The following is a 25,432-nucleotide window of genomic DNA, read 5'->3' as shown; positions in this document are numbered from 1 at the left end:
TTTTTGATTGCCGACACACAGCGAGGCGCATCGAGTTTTCACACATCCAAAGGAGGAGATTGGCGAAAGAAAAGAAGGTGTTAACTGTTGCGACTAAGGTCATATTTGTGAGAACTCAGAGAGAATGTTCCCCTCAAAGTTGGAAGGGAAAACTTGGTGGTAAAATGCAATTAATATATATTAATTGCATTTTACCTCCATATATATATATATATATATATATATATATATATATATATATATATATATATACACCCACGTGCGTCTAATTAAAGATAGGCTGTTTGATGATGACACTGAGTGAGCTATGGAGGGGAGTTAGTCTGTGATCTCGGATAGTCAATAGATCCAAAGCTCCCTCTTTAATTAGTAACAAAAGACGAAAACCCATCACCATGACGACACAATATAAAGACAGAGGTGAAGGAAGGCGGGTTGGTGAGCATCCGTGGAAGCAGAAAGGGCATTGCATATCACCATGCATCTCTCAGCTCCTGCTATTAACATCATCTGCTAATTTCTTTGGTCATGACGCATGATTGGCTCCTCTGTACGTAAATAAAGATTGGATGGATTGTACGCGTGCTGTTCAAGAGCGCAGGAAAATAGCCTGCTTGCGTTTTGTAAAGAAGGAATGAGATGGGAGAAGAGCAGGGCATCACCGCCATCGCTTGCCACCAGCAGCCCACCCACTGGCGTGCGGGGCTCCCCACCACTATCCGTTGCCATGTGCCGAGTGTTTACCATGCCGGCCTTGCTTTGCCACAAAACAGACTTAGCGATTCTTTTTGCGTCACACTTGCGTGAGGCCATCACATGCAAGAAGTGTATTTTGGTTCTGAACTTTTCCAAGGCATAAGAACTCTATAAGGTTTTGACTATATTTCTTGTGAAAAGACACCAAAATAGAGCTGTGTGATAGAACTATACGTTACTATACTATACTATACATACTATACATTGTATCTATTGTCTATTGTACGGAGAGAGAGCAGCATGGCTGCGGCGTTAACTCTGATGAGTACGAAACAGAAGTCTTGGGACTCTGGAACATGCTATTTTTGGTACAATAATTTTTTTTTTGTCAAGCCGTTTGGTTTTGGCAACGGATTTGGAACTGAGAAGCACACTAATTCCTCGTGGCTCATGAAAGCGACTCGCCTATGATAAGTACTGCACGTCAACAGTGTCATCATGACTAAGCACACCAGCATGGTAAGTTTGGATAGAATGCGAAACTTTCAAACGTTTTCAACTTTTTACAAATATTTATTTACCATAACCTTTTACTGTACTGGGCATTTTAGGCCACGGGAAAACCCTACAAAACAATAATGTTGTACTGTACAGTAATATGGTACATATGGTCTCAAAAAAAAAAAAGTCGGCTATATCGGCTACATCGGATGACCCTCTGCCACTATTAGTCCCTTCTATTGAGGTTTCACTGTATATAGCAGCGCAATATAAATATATGTATATATTTTGATGTGTGGTGTATTGGGTTAGCGCTGTTGCGACAACACAACAACAGTCACCTTTCTATTACATCGTCCTTGGGCCTCACTCTCCAGGCACAACCAATCAAACCACGCTTAATCCAACTGTTACATTAGTGTAACAGCTGGATTGATCATAAAGCGATTAGTCATGCCTTGATTAGATTTAGTTGGTTTGACGTTTTGTCAAGTTTTCCTGTGTCCCGTGTTCATGTCTTGTCTGCTCGTTTGGTTTTCATCTCCACCTTTTCTCATCGGCGCTCTACCTAGTGTTAACTAATCAGCTCCCCCTAGCCACACTTCTCTTGTCCAGGTGTGCCTCGTTGTCTCGTTAATTTGTTGGTATTACATTCCCTGGAATCTAAAAAGGTGAGGCCTGAACTCACTTTTGTAAGATTCTTTATAATTGTGACCAAGGGGAAAAAAATCGGAGCAATAAAATCAGTGGCGGCACGGTGGTGGCCGACTGGTTAGAGCGTCAGCCTCACAGTTCTGAGGACCTGGGTTCAATCCCCGGTCCCGTCTGTGTGGAGTTTGCATGTTCTCACCGTGCCTGCGTGGGTTTCCTCCCACATCCCAAAAACATGCATTGATTGGAGACTCTAAATTGCCCGTAGGTGTGAATGTGAGTGCAAATGGTTGTTTGTTTGTATGTGCCCTGCGATTGGCTGGCAACCAGTTCAGGGTGTACCCCGCCGCCTACCCGATGACAGCTGGGATAGGCTCCAGCACGCCCGCGACCCTAGTGAGGAGAAGCGGCTCAGAAAATGGATGGATGGATGAAATCAGTTGCTGCCCCTACTAGCGAGCTGTTAATGTATAATGGGTGAGAGGTTGTCATTTTGTATTACACACATCTGCGGGGTTTCTTTCTTTGCTAAAATAAAAAGAAATGACACTATTCTTAACTAAGGTATGTCAACAGAGCGATAATTGATGTTGGAAGAAAAACACCTACAGTATATAGTACGTAGATTTAAGCTATCTGAATGACCAAGGCATAAAAATAAGCACAACTAAGTATGACCTTGATGGAAACATCACGCAGTCAAAGGAAATACTTTTTTTATTGATCGTTATGCAGTGTTGACAGAACTTAATATGTTGACATTTGATGCTGGTGAACTATGATACATTGTGGAATTGATATTTTGTATAAAACAAGTTGACAGAAAAATATACCAGCCAGCACATCTTTTCAGCTTCAATGTCTTTTGACCATATGTGGCAAAAATCCAATTATCAGACGGATTTTAAGATTATCCTGACAAATTATTTCATGGTGTGAGATGCGTTAAAAGTGCTTTTTTTTTTTTTTTTTTGTCTCCCGATAATCGTAATGCGGATTACGTCTGAACTACAGACTCTTTGATTGTTACGTGGAGAAACGGAACGATAAGTCAGGAAGTGTATGACGTCATTTAAAAAGCAAACTGAAATATTTTCGTGAGCGAAAATAAAAATAGACAACTGAGATAATGTGGTTGCACACGTTTGCACACCTTATATTTGGGGTTGTGGCTGTGTTCCGAATTAACCAATCACATTCAAACATGCTTAATGCGAGTCAGCATACACCTGTCGCTATTGAAAGTGCCTCTGATTAACCCCGACTAAAGCTCAGATATTCGAATTGACTTTTCCTGGCATTTGTTTTACTGTCTAGCAGAAGCCTGAAGGTTTTGTGCCAACACTGACTGGTATTTGGAACATTTTTTTTTTTTTTTTTTTTAGCCGAATTTTACCGAAGTTTCAGCTGAAGAGAAACATCCTCAAAACATGATGCTGCCATCACGATGCTTCACTGTCAGTATGGTGTTCTGTGGGTAATACGCATTGTGTTTGCCCCAAACATAACATGTGGAATTATGGGAGAAAAGTTCAGCCTTTGTTTCATCGGACCTTGGCACATTTGCCCATGTGTTTGGGAGATTTCAAATCTTGCATGTTTTGCTTTGAATGTGATTGGTTAATTCTGAAAACAACCACACCTCAGTTGTTTATTTTTCAGTCCCCCTCTTGAAAAGATACCGTTTTTTTTTTGTGTGTGTGTAACTTACCCCCACCCACTTGGGCCACATACTAGAAGAGCAGTAAGACCATATTTGGCGATTTGTGTAAGATGGTTCTAAATGTATAGACGTGTAGTGGGCGTCAATGGCTGCTGAAGCAACCTGGTGGTAGGCTTAAGACAATTAATTCTGGGCATGCAGCACAGTGCTTGTTGAGGCTGGTTTGTATCCACGTGCTTGGTATGGAGCTCAGCAGTTACTATGGCTTGCAGTGCAGCAAAGTGACTGGCGACACTAATTGCCACGAGCTCTTTCGTCAGAATCTTCGTCACAGGAGGAATGCGTGACATCCAATTGCCAGTTGCAGCGTTTGCACCTGAGAGGCAACAATGAAAGGAAGGCGAGGCCACCTCCCGGCAATTAGCATGAAGGACGCACGTGGAAATGACAGACGGTGGCAGAATATCTGTCGAATCATCTGTACCTTCGTCAATTTGCTCCCCGGTAACAAATTGAGTTTTTGGAGAGCCTCTCCCGAGTGGTCCCCCCGGCTGCCTCTGTGACACTTGCTTTGTATTTTTCCCCTGCTTCCTTCTGACAAATTCTGGGAAGGTGAGCTATCTGTTGGTGACATCTTGTCGTTAGGCTTCAGCCATGACAGCCAGTCTGGCAAAGCGCTAATAAGGCGTGTGTTGCCGCCAAATGTAAACAATAACAAGACGAAGGAGGTAGAGTCAGGCTAAGGACATGCACTTGCCGGTCACTTTTTGAGGTAAGCCTCCACAGTCTAATGATATCCAATCCAAGAGTTGTGTCACAGAAATGTCTTTCACAAATACTAATTAAACAATATGCCTGTACTTGTGTGGGTTTCTGCGAGTACTTTGGCTTCCTCCCACATTCTAAACAACATGGACGTCAGGCCTGCTCACACCGAGTGAAGTACAGCTGGCGACTTTTTGCCGCACACCGGTTGACTGGTTAAAGCGGAAAAAACTGCGACCCTGTATCAGGTTGTGAGGCTCCACATACAATGTACATGACTGTATTATTTTTTATTGAACCACAAAAACATGGCGCAATTGTCAAGGAAGAAGCAGATTGCCACAAAGGCAAGAAAGGAAAAACAATAGAGGATGAATCGTGTACATTTTAAGAGGCTGTTGTCATGCCCAGTTATACTGTAGAGTCATTAGCACATTCCTAACACTATTCAATTGTTTGTAATCAATCTGTTATTTTACACCTGCTTTAACATATGTATGCAACATGTTGTGTATACCTGAAGTTTGTCCCTTCAATGTTGTGGCTCCGCCCTCCCCCAATTGTAATCTGTTGCAACATGCATTCATTCGTCACATTATGAAGAGGGATACAGTAAATGTCTTCATTTATAGCTATGATACCAAAAAATCAAAACAAAAAAAAACAAAAAACAAAAAACACTCTGTGCTGCTCTGTGTGTTATTTGATGGGTTATAATTCATAATAACAGTTGTTTGCCTGCATATCAATACACCAACATTGCGCATGACCCTCCGATGAGACTATTGCGAACAGTACATTGCGATGAAGATGCTCAATCGATATATTGTGCAACCCTACTATGTACACTATCTTTTGTTTTACACAGGTTGTCTTCAAAAGCTACCAAAGATGACAATACGTGATGTTTGTGCTTCATTTGTGTTTACCTATTCCATATAATATCATCCATCCATCCATCCATTTTCTACCGCTTATCCGAGTTCGGATCGCAGGGGCAGTAGCTTTATCAGAGACGCCCAGACTTCCCTCTCCCCAGCCACTTCGTCCAGCTCTTGCGGGGGGATCCCGAGGCGTTCCCAGGCCAGGTGAAAGACGTAGTCTCTCCAGCGTGTCCTGGGTCGCCCCCGGCGTCTCCTCCCGGTGGGACGTGCCCGGAACACCTCACCGGGGAGGCATCCGAATCACATGCCCCAGCCACGTCATCTGGCTCCTCTCAATGTGGAGGAGCAGCGGCTCTACTCTGAGCTCCTCCCAGATGACTGAGCTTCTCACCCTATCTCTAAGGGAGAGCCCTGACACCCTGCGGAGGAAACTAATTTCAGCCGCTTGTATCCGGGACCTTGTTCTTTTGGTCACGACCCACAGCTCATCCCCGACCTGTAGAGGGCATGCCACCCTTTTCCGACTGAGGACCACGGTCTCAGATTTGGAGGTGCCGATTCTCATCCCAGCCGCTTCACACTCGGCTGCGTACAGCTCCAGCGAGAGTTGGAGATCACGGCTTGATGAAGCCAACAGAACCACATCTTCTGCAAAAAGCAGAGATGCAATACTGAGGCCACCAAACCAGACCCCCTCTACGCCTCGGCTGCACCTCGAAATTCTGTCCATAAAAGCTATGAACAGAATCGGTGACAAAGGGCAGACTTGGCGGAGTCCAACCCTCACCGGAAACGAGTCCGACTTACTGCCCGCAATGCGGACCAAACTCTGACATCGGTCATCCGGGGACTGAACAGCCCGTTTCAGGCGGTTCAGTACCCCATACTCCCGAAGCACCCCCTCACAGGACTCCCCGAGGGACACTGTCGAACGCCTTCTCCAGGTCCACAAAACAAATGTAGACCGGTTGGGCGAACTCCCATGCACCCTCGAGAGCCCTGCCGAGGGTGTAGAGCTGGTCGACTGTTCCACGGCCAGGACGAAAACCACACTGCTCCTCCAGAATCTGAGATTCAACTTCCCGACGGACCCTCCTCTCCAGCACCCCTGAATAGACCTTACCAGGGAGGCTGAAGAGTGTGATCCCCCTGTAGTTGGAGCACACCCTCCGGTCCCCTTTCTTAAAAAGGGGGACCACCACCCCAGACTGCCAATCCAGAGGCACTGTCCCCGATGTCCACGCGATGTTGCAGAGGCGTGTCAACCAGGACAGCCCCACAACATCCAGAGCCTTTAGGAACTCCGGGCGAATCTGATCCACCCCCGGGGCCCTGCCATCGAGGAGCCTTTTCACCACCTCGGTGACCTCAACCCCAGAGATAGGAGAGCCCGCCTCAGAGACCCCAGACTCTGCTTCCTCACGGGAAGGCATGTCGGTGGCATTGAGGAGGTCTTCGAAGTATTCTCCCCACCGACTCACAACGTTCCGATTCGAGGTCAGCAGCGCCCCATCCCCACTATACACAGTGTTGATGGCACACCGCTTCCCCCACCTGAGACGCTGGATGGTGGACCAGAATTTCCTCGAAGCCGTCCGGAAGTCTTTTTCCATGGCCTCACCGAACTCCTCCCATGCCCGATTATTTGCTTCAGCGACCACCAAAGCTGCATTCCGCTTGGCCAGCCGGTACCCATCAGCTGCCTCCGGAGTCCCACAGGCCAAAAAAGCCAGATAAGACTCCTTCTTCAGTTTGACGGCATCCTTCACCGTTGGTGTCCACCAACGGGTTCGGGGATTGCCGCCATGACAGGCACCGACCACTCGGACTCAATGTCCCCCGCAACCCCCGGAACGTGAGCAAAGTTCTGTCGGAGGTGGGAGTTGAAACTCCTTCTGACAGGGGATTCTGCCAGATGTTCCCAGCATATCATATCATATTTGTATACATAAATGATATTCATGTATTTAACTGCTGTCTGAAGACACCAGCAATAAAGAAAACACAATTTTAGCAAGTCCGGGTTCAAACAAAAAATACAGCGGATTCTATTGTGTGAATGGCAACAGGTTAATTGTAAATTCTGACATCTAGTGGCAGAGCATTTAATTGTTCCGTAAATAGTTGTACAGAGACGATCACGAGCCACTAGACAGACTGGGAACCAAACCTCTATTATCGGGTTTGTGGGACACACACAGATATGTAGAAAATGTTTGTTTGGGTTTTCCTCGAGTAATTCAGCAAAACATAATCCGATCCTAGTGAGTATAAGCGGTACAGAAAATGGATGGATAGATAATGGCAGGCTATCGTGCTTTCCTAACGTAGGAATCCAGCAACAGAAAAGTCAAATAGCCAGGCACTCAATGACCATGTTAACTATGTCTGAGATTTCATCACATCTATTTTTGAATCAACTTGCTGTTGAAATGTAACTTAAGACTCAGCGTTTCAACTCCTCGGGAAGCAATTGACCTCACGTAATGTCTTTTTTTGTTGTTGTCAGTGACACTTCACACATTTAAGGCTAAAATCATCATTCAAGCGATGGACCGTTTTCTCTATCGCTTTGGCTTGGTGGAATGAAATGGAAGGGCTTCCCTTTCTGGTCGCGGAATCGGAGAGTTTGCCACCCGGACGTACAGTGCGTGATGACATCGTGGTGAAAAGTCAAAGCAGAGTTTCGCTTGTGCTTCCTGGTGGTCTTGGCCGCATGCGCGTTGGTGGTCATCTCCGCTCGGAGACGCGAGCAGAGCGCCGCCTCTCTCTAATGATGCTGCTCGGGGCTGACTCACCTCCCACCTGACAGACAGTGCTTTATTAGTTTCTTCAGGATAAACGTCTGCCGTTCCAGCTCTTCCAAAGCCACATCTCGAGGGTCACTGACGGCAGCATCTTTTATTTGGTTTATTTATAAACCAGCGTCCCTGTGCCTTTCTCCTCACACCTGGCCGTGCGTTGCCGATCGCATTGATCGAGCCAAACCTGCCCTCGCAAAGAACACTCAACGAGCGGCGTGCTTTCAACACCTCGGATCCAATTTCTTCCACACCTTCTCTTTCCTTAAAATGTCTGCTCGCTGCGCAGTGATGTTGAGATCTTGTTGTGGTGCACTCGTGTTTTTGATATGGGAAGAAAGTCAGGCCAATAATGCTGTAGTATTCTCTTATGTGCCATTTTTTAAATTGTAGAATTCCATTTGTATTTATTATAGTTAACCCTCGCTAGACCCGTTGCGAATAGCAAATGTTTGCCGCTACCCCCATTGCCTGTACATGGTACCCATACTTAAAAGTTAAATTAGTTCCGAGTGACCGAGCTTGTGCCATTCAATAAACGGCTGAAAGCTGATCAATGACTGTGACTCATTTTTTTAAAATGTTATTTACGACACTCAAGCGGTCGTAAATAGTCCTCGGAGCTCATTCGGTCATCACATTTTGGTGACACAAAGCGAAAAATCAATCAAGCAACGACGCCAAACTGGAAAAAGTTGTAAGTTGGGGGACTTGTAAGTCAAGGTAGCACTGTTGTTAGTGGCGGTTTCTGGTATATGCAATATGTGTGGTTGCACAAGGCCCCATTTGGTGTGGGTGGGGGTTAGTGCCTCGCACAGGGCACCATTCATGCTAGGATGGCCACTGACTATATGAATAGTTTAAACCAAGGCAGAGGTGGAACTCGGCCACCCCCAATGGCCGCTCCCCCCTCGAGACTCTGCAATTGTCGTTTTGTTTCGAAAGAGCCACAAGACACCGAGGAAAAACAGGAAAAATTCCATTCGCCCGCTTCCCCCGTTGACGATTGGGTTTTAGGGGGGGGGGCAAAGTTTTGATCAGACCCCCCCATCCTCTACCTTCCCCTGTCGACAATTGGTTGTCGAAAGGCATCACAAAAAAACGTTGGCTGCCCCACACATTTACAGCTCCACCATTGAACTAGGCTTGTCAAATTTACACACACACATGATCCCCCCCCCCCCCCCCCCCCCCCCCAAAGCAAACAAATTATGTACTTCATGTTTCTTGCTTAATACGTTAGTTCTTTTTGTCTTGGCAGAAAATATGTACTGACATTTCAATTGTCCTTCACCTTTTAACCAGTTTGAAAGTTTATTTTCACCAAACCCCTCTTTAACAGATTAAATGGGACAATGCGGTAGTTGTATTTTATATTTTAATGAATGAAAGGAAACTTACACAATAAAATATGATGTAAGGAAGCGTGAACAAGTGTAAATAATCCACTGTAAAAAGTATCCCCCCCCAAAATAAGAAAAGAAAACAGTACCTCAACTGTGATAACAAGTGAGGACGCCAATGGGGTCACTTGGTTCATGTAGCTTTCGGTTTGTGTTCTTCGTTGGTTTCGCACAATATGCGGCTGTCACATGACCTCATGCATGGCGGTGATTTGAACTCTGGATTTATTTATTTTTTTCCAACCATAGAAATATCAAATTCCAAAGTGCTTTTCGGAGTAGAGGCTGAGGCGAGCACAATGACTCCTGCACGTGTTTTCTTTTTATTTAGATTTTCTACATTGGAATGACCCCATTCAGTTTCAGCCACGTTCCCCTGTGTATCAAGCTCTCTGGATGGGATTGTTTTAAATTGCAGTATAGTATACGGAGCTTCTAGTGAGGAAATGAGCTGCATTAAAAATCTGCCGCATCTCCCTGGGCAAAAGTGTAAAATACCCTTCATGTTTAAGATTCTGAAGGAGACAGAGACACCGAATTAAAACAATGCTTTGACTCGTGTACAGTCCGCTGCTACTATACATAATTGGCAGCATCATTTCCAAGCATAATTTGTCAAGAGAGTAGCGCTGTTGTGGGATACTCTCTTAGTGGACCATAACTAATTGTAACGACATGGATTGTACAACATGAGCAGCATGCAACTGTATGGCTAGAGTATTTCCAAGGGATCCGAACAGGTGATCAAAAATCGGGGTCAATCACGTGATTTTCAGCTGATCGAGATCGGGTGAAAAAGAGTTTTATTCATTTTGTGGCATTTTAAATGTCACAAATGTCACATGTGGGGAGTAGCTGGACCCAAGAGCAGGCGGAGGCAGATGTAAAATGATGAACAGTTTATTGAGGAAAGGTTATGGAGGTGGTCCTGGATGTGTTGGCAGGCAGTGGACAGAACAGGCGGCTTGGCTTGGTGGCAGGAACGACGTGGGTCAGGAACACAGGGGAGCACTGGGAACGAGGAGACACAAGAGTTAACAAGGGAAGCGAGGAACAGTATAGCTCACATAAGGTGGGCCGTGGTACTGCTAGGAGAGGCTGCAATACTTTGGCGAGGATTTCCGGGAACACGCCGGCATATATACACCGGCGGTGATGAGGCTGATTGGAGGCAGGTGCTGAAAACAGAGATGGGAGGGGGGAGAGAGAGGACGCTAAGCGCCCTCCCGTCTCCAATAATGGAACTGCAGGGAAGGAAATGACAACAAAGTGACAATATAATCCAAAGGTACAAAGATCTTGGAACAGTAATAACTGTCACATTCCAGGATATTTTTAGTACCGGTATAAGTGACTGAAAGTGACAAGCAGACTTTGTGTGGAGTGTGCACAGTCTCCGCACTCCCTGAGTGTGCTTTAAACTGTTTAATGACACCCTAAGTGTAGTTCACTGCTAAACTAAACGCGCAACAAAAATAATTGCATGCATTGTATTTTTAAATTCACATGATTGTTTTAGAAATGGCCGGCTTAATGCTTACAGTCAGTCGAAAACCCCATTGACTAGCTAAAATTAGCATGAAATCACGGGTGGGCGTTACCTTCGCATAACGATTATTTATACACAAACTCCATAATAACACTTACAGACAGGTAATATAACAATACTCATAGGGATATAGTCTGCCTAACCTGTGAAAACGAGCTAGCTTTATCACGACGTTCTTCTGTTCTTTTTTTATTGCAAACGTGTAGTTCCATGTGTACATCGCACGACACTGCCCCTAAGAGGCCAAGGCGCACACAGCAGGAACAGATTCAGTCATTTCCCCCCTGACTTTCTGACATGAAATTTGACTGAAATTTTCCTGCACACACACACACACACACACACTCACGCACTTCTTCCCACCATCGTAATTTTGAAGCGAAGAGAGAGAAAACATTTTGGTTCTCGGTGACAAGATTACGCAAGTGTTTAACTAGGAAAGCTGTGGGTGATCGACGGGGGAAGAAGCACGCACTTAGGACTGGCATCTCCCCCCACCATCGGAGCCAACTCGCCACCAGGCGGTGATCAGTCGACAGCTCAGGCCCTCTCTTCACCCGAGTGTCCAAGACATGCGGCCGCAATCCGATGACACGACCACAAAGTCGATCATCGAACTGCGACCTCGGTTGTCCTGGTGCCAAGTGCACATGTGTACGTCCTTATGCTTGAACATGGTGTTCGTTATGGACAATCCGCGATGAGCAAGTTTAGCACGTAGCTGCTCCCTTGGCGACATATGCACATTTTTTTACAATTTAAAACGGGGTGATTATAATATCGCTACTGCGGCCAGGGCAATCTGCTTTGCCCTTGACTATCACGCCATGTTGTTTGTGGTTCAATAAAGTAGGCGACGCATCAAGAACGTCTGAGTGGTCGGCTTTTCCGTTGCAGCGCGTTTGCAGGTGTGCGATGGTTAGTCGCCAGGTGTGGGACGGCGAGGGGCGAGTTGCTGACTGTAATTTGTTCACGATTGTCTCAGTTCCATCAAGTTCAGCAGCATCGCTCATCCAATCATAAGCCATACAAACCTTTGGGTTGATGAACAGTAGTTGCCATGTGGGTGCAATCGTGCTTTTTTTTTTGGGTCTAGCTGGAAGTTGGCGCTAAATGCACTATTCTGGTTTGATTGAATCCCAGACTGGCACGTCTTCTCGGAGAGGTGTCCTCCCAGCGGGATGTGGAGTGCTGCGAGGCAAAAATAACTCGGCTTCTCATCGCGATGTGCTCAGTCAGGTAGGAGAGCGTCTGTCTGTCCCAGGGGAACTCCACACGTGGCTTTCTCTCAACGCTGGAAGCCTCCTGAGTCCCTCAGATGAATTTTCCGTCGCTGTCGTCGAACGCTGTATGTTTTAATTAAGTTTTTATCTCCCCCACGTCAGCCAATAGGCTAGCGGCTAGATTCCCCAGCTGGAACGCTACGGCGATAGTTCTCAATTGGAATCGGGATTAAAATGCGAACTGTGGCGAAGAGATCTGCCACCACTTGGTGATATACTTCTGCGCTAACAGGACGCACACACGCTCGAAGCTAAGTCAACTGTACATCACCGGTATGGAGGCGATACCAGTGTCGTGAGAGAGGCGTCACGGGTGTTACTGTGCTGATTGCGGGAGGTGTAGTATTGACGTGACAGTTTCTCTTTGAGTTAATGTAACCTAAACACGATTTAGATCAATTGACATGACTATGAGTGACTCAGTGATGATGATGTGTCATCAATGTGTGTCGTGTTTGGAACATGGCTCAGAAAAGGACAAAGTCTGACAGTCATCTAAATCCTCTACCTTGACGCATAATTCACATCTGGCTATAACTGTATTTTGGAACTATATAAAACTCTTTAACATTTACAAAAATGTTCAGGTCAAATCTGACCCATTTTGACATTAAACAACAATAAAATACCCTAAATGTCATTCTTTCACCCAGATAATTGATGACTTTGCTAAAATACACAGGAATGGACATTTTAAAAACATCATTCTGTTGTATGGGTGCGACATTTTTTTTTTCTTACACTGACGCTATTCCCAGTCAAATTGAAGCGTCTACTAAAATGGATTTGGGGTTTACTTGTTAGGACTCCAATGGTGCGAAGTACCCAGGAGCAGAACGTAGAGATAAAAAGTAAGTTCTGATACAGAAATATTCATTGACACAGCACCTAGCAGGTATTGCTGGGGCTGGAAGATCCAGATGCAAGGTCCATGCGAGCAGGGAACAGAACCTGAACAAGAAATGCAGGCAGTATTTAGAATGTTCTTATTGGCTGTGATGTGACGAACTCGACAGTGTTGACAATCTGGCGTCGTGGTGGAGTCCAAGACCGGTTTAAGACAGGAGGTCAAAGCTTCTTAATGGTATGTTTCCATGCAGCTGCTGGCTGGCTCCAACATGCCTGTGTCCAAGCCTGCAAACTAAACACACACAAAGGAGGAAGTGGCAGAATTCAGAAGGAAGAAACAGCAGACCTGACATTACCAGTGTGGGGTAAATCAGGGAAAATGGTGCTAATGTTCTTAAAACTGAAAAAGTGTAATAATGGGCCAACAAGATAGAGCTTGAAACAGTCCCGAAATGCACCTGTTGGTTTTTGAAGGCCCAAATCAAGTGGTGAAAAGGATAAAAGAGAATATGAATCATCATCAACTTCAGGAATGGAAGGAGGCTCAACCACCTACAATGTCGCCCAAAAGAAAAGGTGGTGGAAAACATCAAATCTATCCTGCCCTTTTCTCTGAAACATTTAGGATGAATTATCCATTCACAGACAAGCTATGAATTCATTCGGAAAAGCGCTGTTGTTCATAATTTGATGTACACACTTAAGAGGATATTCTTGGTCCGGGGCAAAATTGGCCTAGAACAAGCTACGAATGAGTAGAAAATGAACAGTATGTAAGGGTTAAATATGACTCATCCTTAGATATCCAGATCTAGAATGTAAGGGTTTTTAGTAAACCTCTGAGATACATTTCACTTATACATTTTTAAATATTGCATTGAAAGAATGTCACCTCTATGAACACAACATAAAATACACTTCTACAATCTAATGAGATCCAACTCAAGAGCTGCGTTTTGGCGACAGAGATGAACGTCTCCAGCTAAAATAGACCCTCGACAAATACATATTCATAAAGGTGCTCTATAAATCAAAGCTATTCTTATTACTGAACTGCAAATGGATATGAGGGACTTGCTTTTGGTGCAATGGCAGCCTATAATAGCTGCTTTGTAGTTGTTGACATTTTGCACAAATCGACACTGTACATTAATGGCGCACTGTAATGATCGGTTGCTTCTGACGCATTTTGACACACATATTTAGTCAAAACATTTGTCTTTACAGGCAACACGGTCGATTAGTGATTAGATTGTCCGCCATATCGTTCTAAGGTTCGTGGTTCAAATTTTTACTCCTGTATGGCGTTTGCATGCACTTGTGTGACTTTTCTCCAGGTACTGTGGCTCTCTACCACATTGCAAAAACATGCACGTTAGGGTCATTGAAGACTTTAAATTGTCCATTGGGGTGAATGTGAGTGTGAATGTATGGTCGAAATGCCAGAAACAAAACTCATCACGAGATATCGTCCATATAGCGTAGCAATTTTCAAGCTTCTAAGGGCTGAATTGGAGTCGGTTACAAGAAGGAGTCATGCCCTATCACCTACAGTATAACAAAACTCTGTATTTCCTTGCATCTGCGTCATCAATTTAGCACCCGGGGAAAGAAGAGGTAGGTTCACAAAACACAAAATTGCTCTTAAGTTAAACGAATACCTTTCTGATAACGTCCAGCAAACTCGGGCTTTATTATGCTTGTGTTGACATCATTTTTGATACAAGTCTTGTATTGGATTTTACGAGTGAATGTATGTCTTAAGACTGCAGGGCCGTTTAAAACCCCTGGGATGTTCAATTATGGATGGAGCCAATGAAGCCCGTTTGACAGTCCCGAGTGTAAAGGTGTCAGGTCCCCCCGCCTGCTTCGTGTCCACAGATGTGAAGCCTCACATCTATTGTTACCGCCCGATGACGACTCATCCCTGTCGGTCCCGTCACGTCCGATTCGCCAGATGAGCGCCGACATCCTCGTGGACGGACACGAGCGATTTGACGTCAGCCGGCGCCGCCGACAAGACACACACACGCCCCGAAATAGCTCTCCCGCCTCCCTCGCTCCCCCACCTTGTGCTGCAGAGGAGGTGTATTTTGGTCAGCTTGTCTCATGGTGTCAAAGACGTCAGAGTCGCAGGGGTGTGAACCGTGCGCACGGCAAAGTTCTCTCACTCGCTGTCAGAACATCCACTCACGCTCGCTCCGACAGCAGGCCCGAACCTTCCCTCGTGCGGCACAGCAGATGCGGCACCCCCGTTGGGAAACGTCGCTTCAATGTGGCGACATGTCTCGCCTATGAATTCAGTTGCAAGTGATGACGTTACCCTCTATACATCCTTGAGCCGAATAACCGAAAACCTATTTAAGGCCAAGTGTCGACTGCTTATGCACTCAGTTGATGCTGGAGGAGGGTTTCATAACCCAGTTGCAGATCATTACAGAATATATATAAACACACAGCGGACACTTGGTAAGGTACATGCGATATGCCATAAGAACAGACCAAACTTTGGACATTGCTCTCCGTATGAGGCCCGACCGTTGTACAAGACCGCAAGCAACATAGTAATTACATTAATATCTAAATGACAGTCTTAATTAAAGCTGAGTTTTAGCACCTCCGCCAAGGATGGTTGTGTCATTATGCAGATTCAGTAGGAGGTGCGAAGGGAGGGCGTGACCCCCTTGACTTTCGGGTTCGAGTCCAAACAAAAAAATGTCTTGTCCATGTTCAATAAAAGTTTGTTTTGGAGCAATATTTCCTCAAAATAAAACATTTTCATCCAAATTGCGAGACATAATGGCATTATCAATTATCGGTGAGTACTCAAATAGTAGTACATAAAGAGTGCTTATACTCAGCCTGTAAAAAGATGTATTGGGGCATATCATTTGAGGTTATTCCATTTTTGTACAAAACTTAGCAAAAATATCATATTTTTATAAGTGTAAATTGTCCTTCCTGACTTGACTGGCCCACCTCTTCTAGTTGTTGGGACTTGGAGTTGAATGTGTAACCGCTCCCTTTGAGCTGAAATCAAACACTACCCTGCAAAAATGACGAGCAAACTCCTCGACAGATATGCACAAATCTCCTTGGATACAGCAGACACGCACAATAATCACCAGGGAAAATGCTTCCCTGTATAATGCTTTTGAACAATGCTCGCCTCTAGGCAGGTGTTTGTTTGCAGTGTGACAAAAACAACAACAACAAAAGAGCAAGGTGAACAACAAACCATTTGACAAGTGTGAGAAGCAGATCAAGGACGTGTGCCAATGTGCTCCTAATGAGCGGGGTGAGGGACTAAACGAAGGCAGGCGAGTAGATTTTATATAAAAAAGAAAAGGAGGGAAGCACGGCGCAGTCCAGCTCAAAGCTGCAGCAAGGGTTCGTGCCAGTTCAACGCCGTCGCAGCCCACACGTTGGCTTGATACAATCGCACAGACACCAAATGCCATGAGAATGTCGAAGCAACTCTTAAAAGAGACAAGGCGCACAGAGGAAGGAGCACACAAACGGCTCCCAAAGCTGTGGAACATCTACCTCCTCTGTGTGTGGAAATGCAAATGCTGGTTTTCCCCCATTGGAGTGGATGGGATATAAAAAGCTTGTTTTCACCACCCCACCTCTGTTCTGTTTTATGAGGCCGAATCCTTCGTGTCAGTTCCACAATAGAGTGAGCGAGATGTGTCTGGTTGTCAGATTCCGATAAATAGAAGCGGCCACTGCCACGGGTTCTATTTCCTTCCCTCCTTCACTCACTTTGCACAAACATCATATGCGGGGGGGGGTCGTTGGTTTATGATGCTCCCGATGCACCACCTACATTTCCAAGTTCCGAATAGTGTGCAGCGTAAGAGTACGCCGGCACGCGGCAGCAGAAGGCACGCACATTACCGCCGTGCACAGATAGACCTCTAGTGGTGCTTCAGTGTCCAGAAAAGGCCCCTCTGACAGTTACTTCTGTTTGACCCACTTTTGTATCCATTTTATCCATATTGAACCCAGGTCCTCAGAACTGTGATGCAGATGTGCTAACCACTACGCTGCCACAATAGGAGAATATTTTCTGGAAAAATAAAAAATAAAAAATCACGTTCATCAAGTCACCACAAGTTTATTTGTATAGCCCATAATCACAAGAGTCCCAAAGGCCTTCACTGGCCCGCATTTGGAAATGATTGACGACATCCCCTAATCTAAACCCCTCAATCAGTTTGAACACTAAATAGCTCTATTCAATTGAATATAGGTTGCAAAGAAATTGTACACAATGTTCCAACTTTGTTGGAATTGGGGTTTGTAATTTGGAGCATATATTTGCAGGAAATGAAAATGGTCCAAATACCAAAAAGGTGAGGGTTGTTTTTTTTTTATCTCTTAATTTTTCTAGAGTTGTATATGAGCAAGTAGAGTGGCAATGTAAGAGTTAAGGTCTATAAATAGTCACCCTTTGTGAAACGGTTGGGTGTCATTGTTGCGGTCGCCCCCTCTGTCTCCCACTAAATGTGAAAGCGGGAATTTAGCATAGGTGACCACTTCAGGTACGCTCACATTATACACTGATCTTCTCTTCGAATGGGGACAAGGAATCCACGTATCTTTTGCTGATCATATGAGGGACTTGTTGTAAAACTGCCAGTAACTTTTTCTTTCTTCTCCCCTGAAATAGTCTCAGAAGGCAACTGCAGCCTGTTGAGCTCAAGAATGTCTCGATTCCGACTGAAGACGGAGGTTATATTTAGAAATGATGGGGAGAGGAGCAGCAGCTGCGATGCAAGATATCCGAAAATGGAAACTGCTCCCGGGGGGACGGGGGGGGGGGGGGGGGGGGTGAAGTCCCTTATTCTTGCTGCTTTCATTATTTATTTACCACTTTTAGTATACGGCAGACTAAAACAAGCATACGTGGGCAAAAGATCATGCTTTGAGTGACGACTGCCGACGTCACTCACGGCTCCCGTGCTGCTCAACGTGTCTGCCAGGTCATCCACAGTTACCATCGCCATGGTACAGCTTCTTTCCTGCCTCAGTGCACGCATTTGAAAAGACGTGCCATCACAAGACCTCTCGTCTTAGCGTTTTTTTTTTTTTTTTTTTTTTTTGTCGCTATGTCCTTTTGTTAGTTCATAGGCTACTTTCTGGTTCATGCAAAAGGATGACATATACCGATAAAATATTGTTTTTTTCTTGAACCACAAAAACATGGCTCAATTGTCAAGGAAGAAGCGGATTCCCACAGAGAGGAATCGGGCGATGACAAAGGAGAGATCGGATATTTTGGGAGGCAGTTAATGATCGATCGCCTCATTCACTGACTGCACCCAGGCATTTCGGCGACATGACTCGTCGTGCAGCCGGCACGGTAGACGACTGGTTAGCACACCTGCCTCACAGTTCCGGGGACCGGGGTTCAAATCCCGGCCCCGCCTGTGTGGAGTTTGCATGTTCTCCCTGTGCCTGGGCGGATTTTCTCCGGGCACTCCGGTTTCCTCCCACATCCCAAGAACATGCGTGGTCGGTTGATTGAAGACTCTAAATTGTCCGTTGGTGTGAACGTGAGTGCGAATGGTTGTGTGTTTCTATCTGTCCTGCGATTGACTGGCAACTGGTTCAAGGTGTACCCTGCCTCCCGCCCGGCGATAGCTGGGATAGGCTCCAGTATAGTATAGTACAAAGTATACAGTGTATACTTTATTGACAGGGTTAGATTGTACGCTTTTGACTTCTTATCTTCCACCCACTGTGACCATGTCCACGCCAACACGAATGTTTTTTTAAAAAAAACGCACATTTTCTTTCTCTTGATTTGGACCTTAATTTTGTGATCGGACAAGAGGCCAAAACCACAAATTCTTAGTCTGTAAAAACGGAGATTTGGAACATTCGGTCCGCTGATCTTGCTTTTTCCGTCCTCTGATTAGTGAAAATGTGCTTGAAAATTGACACATGATATGTTCAGCAATGAATAAAAAAAAAAAAAAAAAAACAACAACCACATTTTATGTGTTTGAACCTGGCTCTGTTTCTATTTGCACAGGCTGGCTTTTTTGACACCTTTACATTTGATGCCCGTTAAAACGGGCAAATTCCCACTTAGACATTCCAATGGTGTTTCCAATGACTGATGACGATGCGAAAGACACATTGGCGTTTTTTCGAAAGAACAAACATCCTGTCCCCGAGGACCGAGAAGGCAATCACAGGTGAGAAATCACCGCCGTCATGAACAACTGCACCACCTAAGACGTCAAGTTTTGGATGGCTCATAAAGTGATGAGTACCAGTCTCAGATGAAAAGGCCAGAGGTCTGAGGACTAATGATTAAACGTGGTGGTGGTTACTTTTTTACCAGGCGGGAGATGGCGGTGGGGGTTGCGGGCGGGGTCTCGCAATCCCCCCCCCCCCAAAAAAAAAAAAAAAAGAAAGGAAAAAAAGCAAATGCCATGAAAGCCTTGCAGTCCTGGTGGAATGTGTTTGATTTACCTGTTCCTCGCAGGGGCTGCGAACATCACTGTTCTCATTAGAAACTGCCTCTGTGCTGTCTCATAGCAACCTAAAAATAGAAATGTCCCTATTAGGCTCTATGGCTGTCATGGCTGCTACAAGTTTTGGCCTCTTTAATTGTGTGGTAAACACATGCACGGGCGCGAAATATTTCTGCCCTTGTTTCAAGGAGCGGTAAAAGTGGACTGATGGGAACTAGATTTTGGTTGCTGGTTGGTGTTATGGTAGCATTCAGGATGCAAAACTGTGATCCATCCATTTGCTATAGCGCTTGCCCTCATTATGCTGCAGCCTATCCCAGCCGACTTCGGGCGAGAGGTGGGATACACCTCGCATTGCGTATTTTGTATTTGTATTATGCATACGATTTATTGATACTTACATCGACATATTATTGAGATATGAACATATTTAAGTCATAAAATAAATGGATTTTCATCTTAAAAAACAGACGACTGTAAAGGCAAATGCTAAGGCCACCAGGCAGTGCCACAAAATCGGGAAAATTACTTTAATTACATTAAAAGTTATGATCACTGTAAACTCCTGAAATGGAAAAGATGACAATCAAATGTAAAGAAATGGCAGCAGCAATATTCACACCTTTACACCACTATTAACCCTTTAGAAACAACCGACAGAGTACAAATAAATACAAGAGCAACATTTAGGAGGAATTGAAAGAAATTCAAATCTAATCCAACCAAGTGTATTTATGATGTCTCATTATTATTGAAACCTTTAGTGACCGATTCTTGTGCTTACAGTGTCTCTCTCAACCTTAAATACAGCAGTACTATAGTACTAAAAATTAGCGGTGTTCTATACCACTTTTTTTTCCAGATCGATACTAGTACGAAAACTCTCACCGATACCGAATATCACTTGTGCTTTTGATAATAACATTTCAATTGACACACTGACTGATAATTGTGAACAATGCCCTTTTTTTTCTTTCTGACGCACGTGAAGATTCGACAAATGTGTCAAACTGCCGCAGTGTAGTGCCACCTACTGGCGAGGAGGACCTACTTTTTTTTGGTGTGTGTGCCTCAGTTATCGGTGGCTGGTATCGGCAACATTCACTGGTACCCGATACCTTAAAATAAGGCTTGCATCAGCCCAATAATGATACCTGGTCGGTATACTCGCCCAACGCTACGAAAAATAATACCATGTCCTTTAAGGGGCTGAAGCGTTTGATTATTCCATTGTACTAATGACAATAAAGAACCTTCAACTGTTGTTATCAAAAGACGTGGGGACAGAATGCTGCAATATTTACACACACACACACACACACACACACACACACACACACTAGAGAATAACAGAATAGTAAATGTTTATTTGTCATATGTGTGTGCACAAACTACTGTACATCATGTCCACTTCACTCATTTACAAATCGCCTCCCTGTTTTTGAATCAAGAATACAACACACACTGATCATTTCCATGTCAACAGTGCCTCTGTGTGTGCGCGTGCGCGTGCGCCTTTGCGCGCGCTGTGGATGTGCGGCATCATGCACAGAAGTTCTCGTCAGACGCACGTTTATTTTTGGTGCGCTCTGACGTCAAGAGCGCACGTTTCATTCAGCAGGCTCGGAAAGTAAGTTATTTATAACCCGCAGCGTCTCCAGGTTGTGCTCCTTGAGTGCGCACCGAGAAGAATCCAAAGCATCCTCCTCGTCGGGACTCACGCGACTGGAGGACGACAAAAAAAAAAAGAAACAAAAAAAAAAAAAAAAAAGAAAGAAAGAAAGAAAAGAAAGCTCTGGTGCGCCCATGTGCGTCCCGCTATACAATCACACAGTTTCGTCTCCAACCCAGGTGAAGGCGTGGATGGCTCACAAATAGGCAAAAACCAAACAAAACGTGTGAACTTTCTATTGTGACTGGAGCCATTATCTCCTCGGTTCTCCATCCTGCTGTGACACAAAAGAGGCAGCTTGTGAGCATGGAAAGCCCGTCTTCTGATTAGGTAAGACAAACCTACTGCTATATTACTATTCAGTGTTAACATTTCGGAAAGCAGTTGGACATGTTATCCCTTCAGCATCCAAATGAATTATTTCTGTATTTATAGTCCACCAGGCAATGACATCTCATTGGTTGGTAATAGATAGTTAAAAGATTAGCCCTATAAATAGACGTTCGGTGTGATGGAGCGCGTATATTTGTGGCCAATTTCTCTAAATAATAGAACCATTTATTGTTTTAATTTCGCCGACATGATTATTTATATATATATTATTCCGGTGATAGCTTCAGATAAATTGGCATTATTACTCCGATTACGTTCATGGGTCTTATTGATACCAACATTTAAAGAAAAGGCACAATGCAAAGACTCAAGTTTACTCTTTGAAATAATGCACATTTATAATTTGTATCATCTGTGTCAACAAGCTTTCATCATTGTAGTGTTGTGACAGACTGCCACCTGCTGGTGTTGCTTCAGCAGGACAACATTTTTAATGTGTACTTTATATTTTTTTCCCCCTCCTTAAAGGCCTGCAAGCTGTAAACTCTACACAGAGAAAAGCTGTGATTGTCAGGGTGATGGCGGACATTCTGGAGCTGCGCACCGACGGGAACTCGCTCCTGAAGGCGGTGTGGCTCCGGCGCTTGAGGCTCACCAGACTCCTCCTGGATGGCGGCGCGTACATCAACGAGAGCAATGAGCGTGGCGAGACACCTCTCATGGTAGCCTGCATGTCGACGCACAGCGACCAGCAGAGCGTCAGCAAGTCCAAACTGGTCAAATATTTGCTGGACAACCAGGCTGACCCCAACATACAAGACAAAGGAGGCCGGACCGCCCTGATGCACGCCTGCATCCATGAAGCGGGACATGAGGTGGTGGACCACCTGCTGAGCAACGGGGCTGATCCCAGCTTGGAGGACAGGGGCGGGGCCTCTGCGCTGGTTCACGCCATCAACGCAGATGAAAAGCAAACGCTAAAGCTGCTCCTGGACGCTTGCAAAGCCAAAGGCAAAGAGGTGATCATAATCACCACTGATAAGTCGCCATCTGGCACCAAAACCACCAAACAGTACCTAAATGTTCCTCCGTCTCCAGAGCTGGTTGACAAGTCCTCTTCGGCATACTGCACCTCACCTTCTGGTATACATGTCGCTGCATCTCTTACGATGGAGGAAGAGCAACAAAACACCGTCTTCAGCTTCCAGACGAAGCTGAAAACGTCCTGCTCGGCCAACAAACTGGCCAACGGGCACACGTCGCCCATGCGGCGGCCCGCCAGCCACAAACGAGCGCGCTTACCTCAGCTGAAGCGTCTGCAGTCGGAGCCCTGGGGGCTGATCGCGCCCTCCGTGTTGGCCGAACGGGCGAGCGGCCACGACGAAAGCAAGAAGGCCAGCTCGGACGAGGACATGGTGGCAGGTGTGAACGGCCTGACTCTGAGCAAGAGGGTCGCTTTGTCTCGACAGAACAGCGTGGATGGCAAAGAAAGCGCTTTCCCGCTGGTGGCTGAGCAAGGCTGCAAAATGACAACCTCGCTGTCGGTTCCCCCGACCTCTAAAGTGGCCTATGAGAGATCTCTGGGCCAGCACCAGCCTTTGGCACGACGCAGCACCGTGCCCGCCGAGCAAGAGGGCGGCAGCGTTGGGCACCCCGGTCTCAGAGACACCGTGTACAAGAGGCGACTTGGGAACGACCACTATGACTCTGACTCCCAGCTCTACTCTGACTCGGTCATGCTGGACTCCCCGAAGGTGCCAGTGGAGCGAAGGAAACTGAACACTTCCCCTCTGGCCGTGTTGACCAGTTCCAGAGAGTCCCTTGACAGTAACGCCAGCACGTCCTCACCCAGCGCCGTACGCCGTCGTCCGCCGGGCCTCCTGGAGAGGAGAGGTTCCGGCACCCTGCTCCTGGATCACATCTCCCACACCAGGCCGGGCCACCTGCCCCCTCTCAACGTCAACCCCAACCCTCCCATCCCTGACATTGGCGCCAGTAGCAAGCCATCCTCTCCTTTGGCCAGCGGCTTTCGATCCTTAGCGCCAGTAGCACCGAACACACCAAAGAGAGGCGGGTTGAAGTGCAAGAAAAAACTTGTGAGAAGACACTCTATGCAAGTGGAGCAGATGAAGCAGCTGTCTGACTTTGAGGAGCTAGCTCATTAGTGACTGGGGGTGTTTATGCAGCATTTTTAGTGTTGACCGCCTACATTGTCAGCAAGTGCATCCCTGAGTTCAGTCGTGTAGACTTACAGGCGTGTAGATGTTGACTAACAAACTGGAAAATGAAGTTACAACTGAGCAATATACGTAGGTTTCAGAACTGGGCCCAAGAAATTGCTTTGCAAGTCACAACTCAGTCTCAAGTCTTTGCCCCTCAAGTCCCCAGTCAAGTCCCAAGTCGAGTCAGCCAAGTCTCCCGAGCCAAGGCCCAAGACCTACATTTTGAGTTTCAAAATCTAGGACTTGTGACTTGACTGATACTTGAAGTCGAGACAGGCAAGTCCAGAGTCAAGTCGAAAGTCCTCTTTCAAATTCTCACACTTGCGACTGGACTTGGGACTTGGCTGTCTCAACTTGGGGCTTGACTCGGGACTTGAGGGCAAAGACAAAAGACTTACTCGTGACTTGCAAAGCAATGACTTGGTCCCACCGCTGGTAGATTTCCTCCTTGTGTCGCTTCCCACCTTGAGGATTATCTTTTGACGCCATGTCTGCTTTAAATGTATTACCGTTTTGAATGTAAATGACAAGTTATGACATATGAAGGATCTCTCCTACGTGGTGATGTAACATGCAGGGACCATCATTGGTCCATTCGTAGCCAACAGGCCACTTGGTTGCATTTTGTGCATATGTAATTAGCACTAACAACGGACTTGCTTTGGATTTAGTGATGAGTCGAGATGTAGCGTTGAGTAAAAGGTTTGACTGTTTGTAGCAAAACTGTGCGAAGTGCCTTCAAGATAAAGATTGTTGTGGAAAGAGTTGATAGATACATTTGATGTATTAAAAACAATTCGTAACAAATAAGGATGTAACCAAAATGTGTTTCATTTCATCAATATTGTTGGCGTCACAGGCAGTGAATAATATGCCTTTAAATAGCAGATGCAATGATGTATGTCGTGGTACTTCATTGCCGAGGAAGAAGAAAAGCAAGACAAACGTTGCCATTGTAACAGTGTTAGCACTCGCGCATTTTAACAGCACATGTAATATTTCAATTTAATTAAAGCCACATTGGTGATAACTGTGTGATCAAATGTCATTTCACGCTTATGGCAATCAAATTTTTCATAACTTTCACCACCTTAATAAATACTTAAAATCAAAAGTGTGAGTGTATGTGTGCGCGCCGTGTGTTCGTGAAGTGTTCCTGCTGTGCACGCCTCCACCTCTCGGGGGCAGTGTGGTGCACGCATGTAGATTACGCAACTTCATCAGAAGGCCTCAGACCAGAAGAACGTCGCGATTGAACCACATTCAAAATAACTCGTTTTTGACAGAATAAGAAGAATATATGCCCGTGGGGATTGTTATATTACATTAAACCCAAAAGTAAGTGTTACTTCTGCGTTTTGTGTGTGAATATTGGTTATTTGAAAGTACATCCCTCCCGTGTATGTCAAATGCTAACTTTTGCTAGCCGCTTTTGCAATGGCGTGCTAGCATAAAATTGCCGATGGATCAAAACAAAGTACTGTATGTGTTGTATAAAATACACAACGTATGTATTTCTTTTAGTTGTGTTTCACGTTCAACTGGTGTGTCAATACGCAGCTTAAAGTAGGCAAAGCTGGACTGGTTTTGAGGAACTGAATGAATAAGCTTCAAGCGTTAATGTTGGTTGTGGAATTTGACAAGATAAGCGAGTAAAGGATGAGTGAGT

The 25,432-nt window shown here is 45.4% G+C and overlaps 1 protein-coding gene across 1 annotated transcript; it reads left to right on the top strand.

The window, feature by feature from the left end:
* The first annotated feature begins 21,228 nt into the window (after nucleotides 1-21,228).
* Nucleotides 21,229-25,143, top strand: ankrd34c (ankyrin repeat domain 34C). Its single transcript, XM_061676741.1, has 2 exons — nucleotides 21,229-21,538; nucleotides 22,070-25,143. The coding sequence occupies exon 2, from the start codon at nucleotides 22,120-22,122 to the stop codon at nucleotides 23,704-23,706; it is 1,587 nt and encodes a 528-aa protein (XP_061532725.1). The 5' UTR covers nucleotides 21,229-21,538; nucleotides 22,070-22,119; the 3' UTR covers nucleotides 23,707-25,143.
* Nucleotides 25,144-25,432: the final 289 nt, after the last annotated feature.

The sequence above is a fragment of the Phycodurus eques genome, chromosome 5 (assembly GCF_024500275.1).
Source record: "Phycodurus eques isolate BA_2022a chromosome 5, UOR_Pequ_1.1, whole genome shotgun sequence".
Taxonomy (NCBI): Eukaryota; Metazoa; Chordata; class Actinopteri; order Syngnathiformes; family Syngnathidae; genus Phycodurus; species Phycodurus eques.
This window is presented reverse-complemented; position numbering and strand designations above follow the sequence as displayed.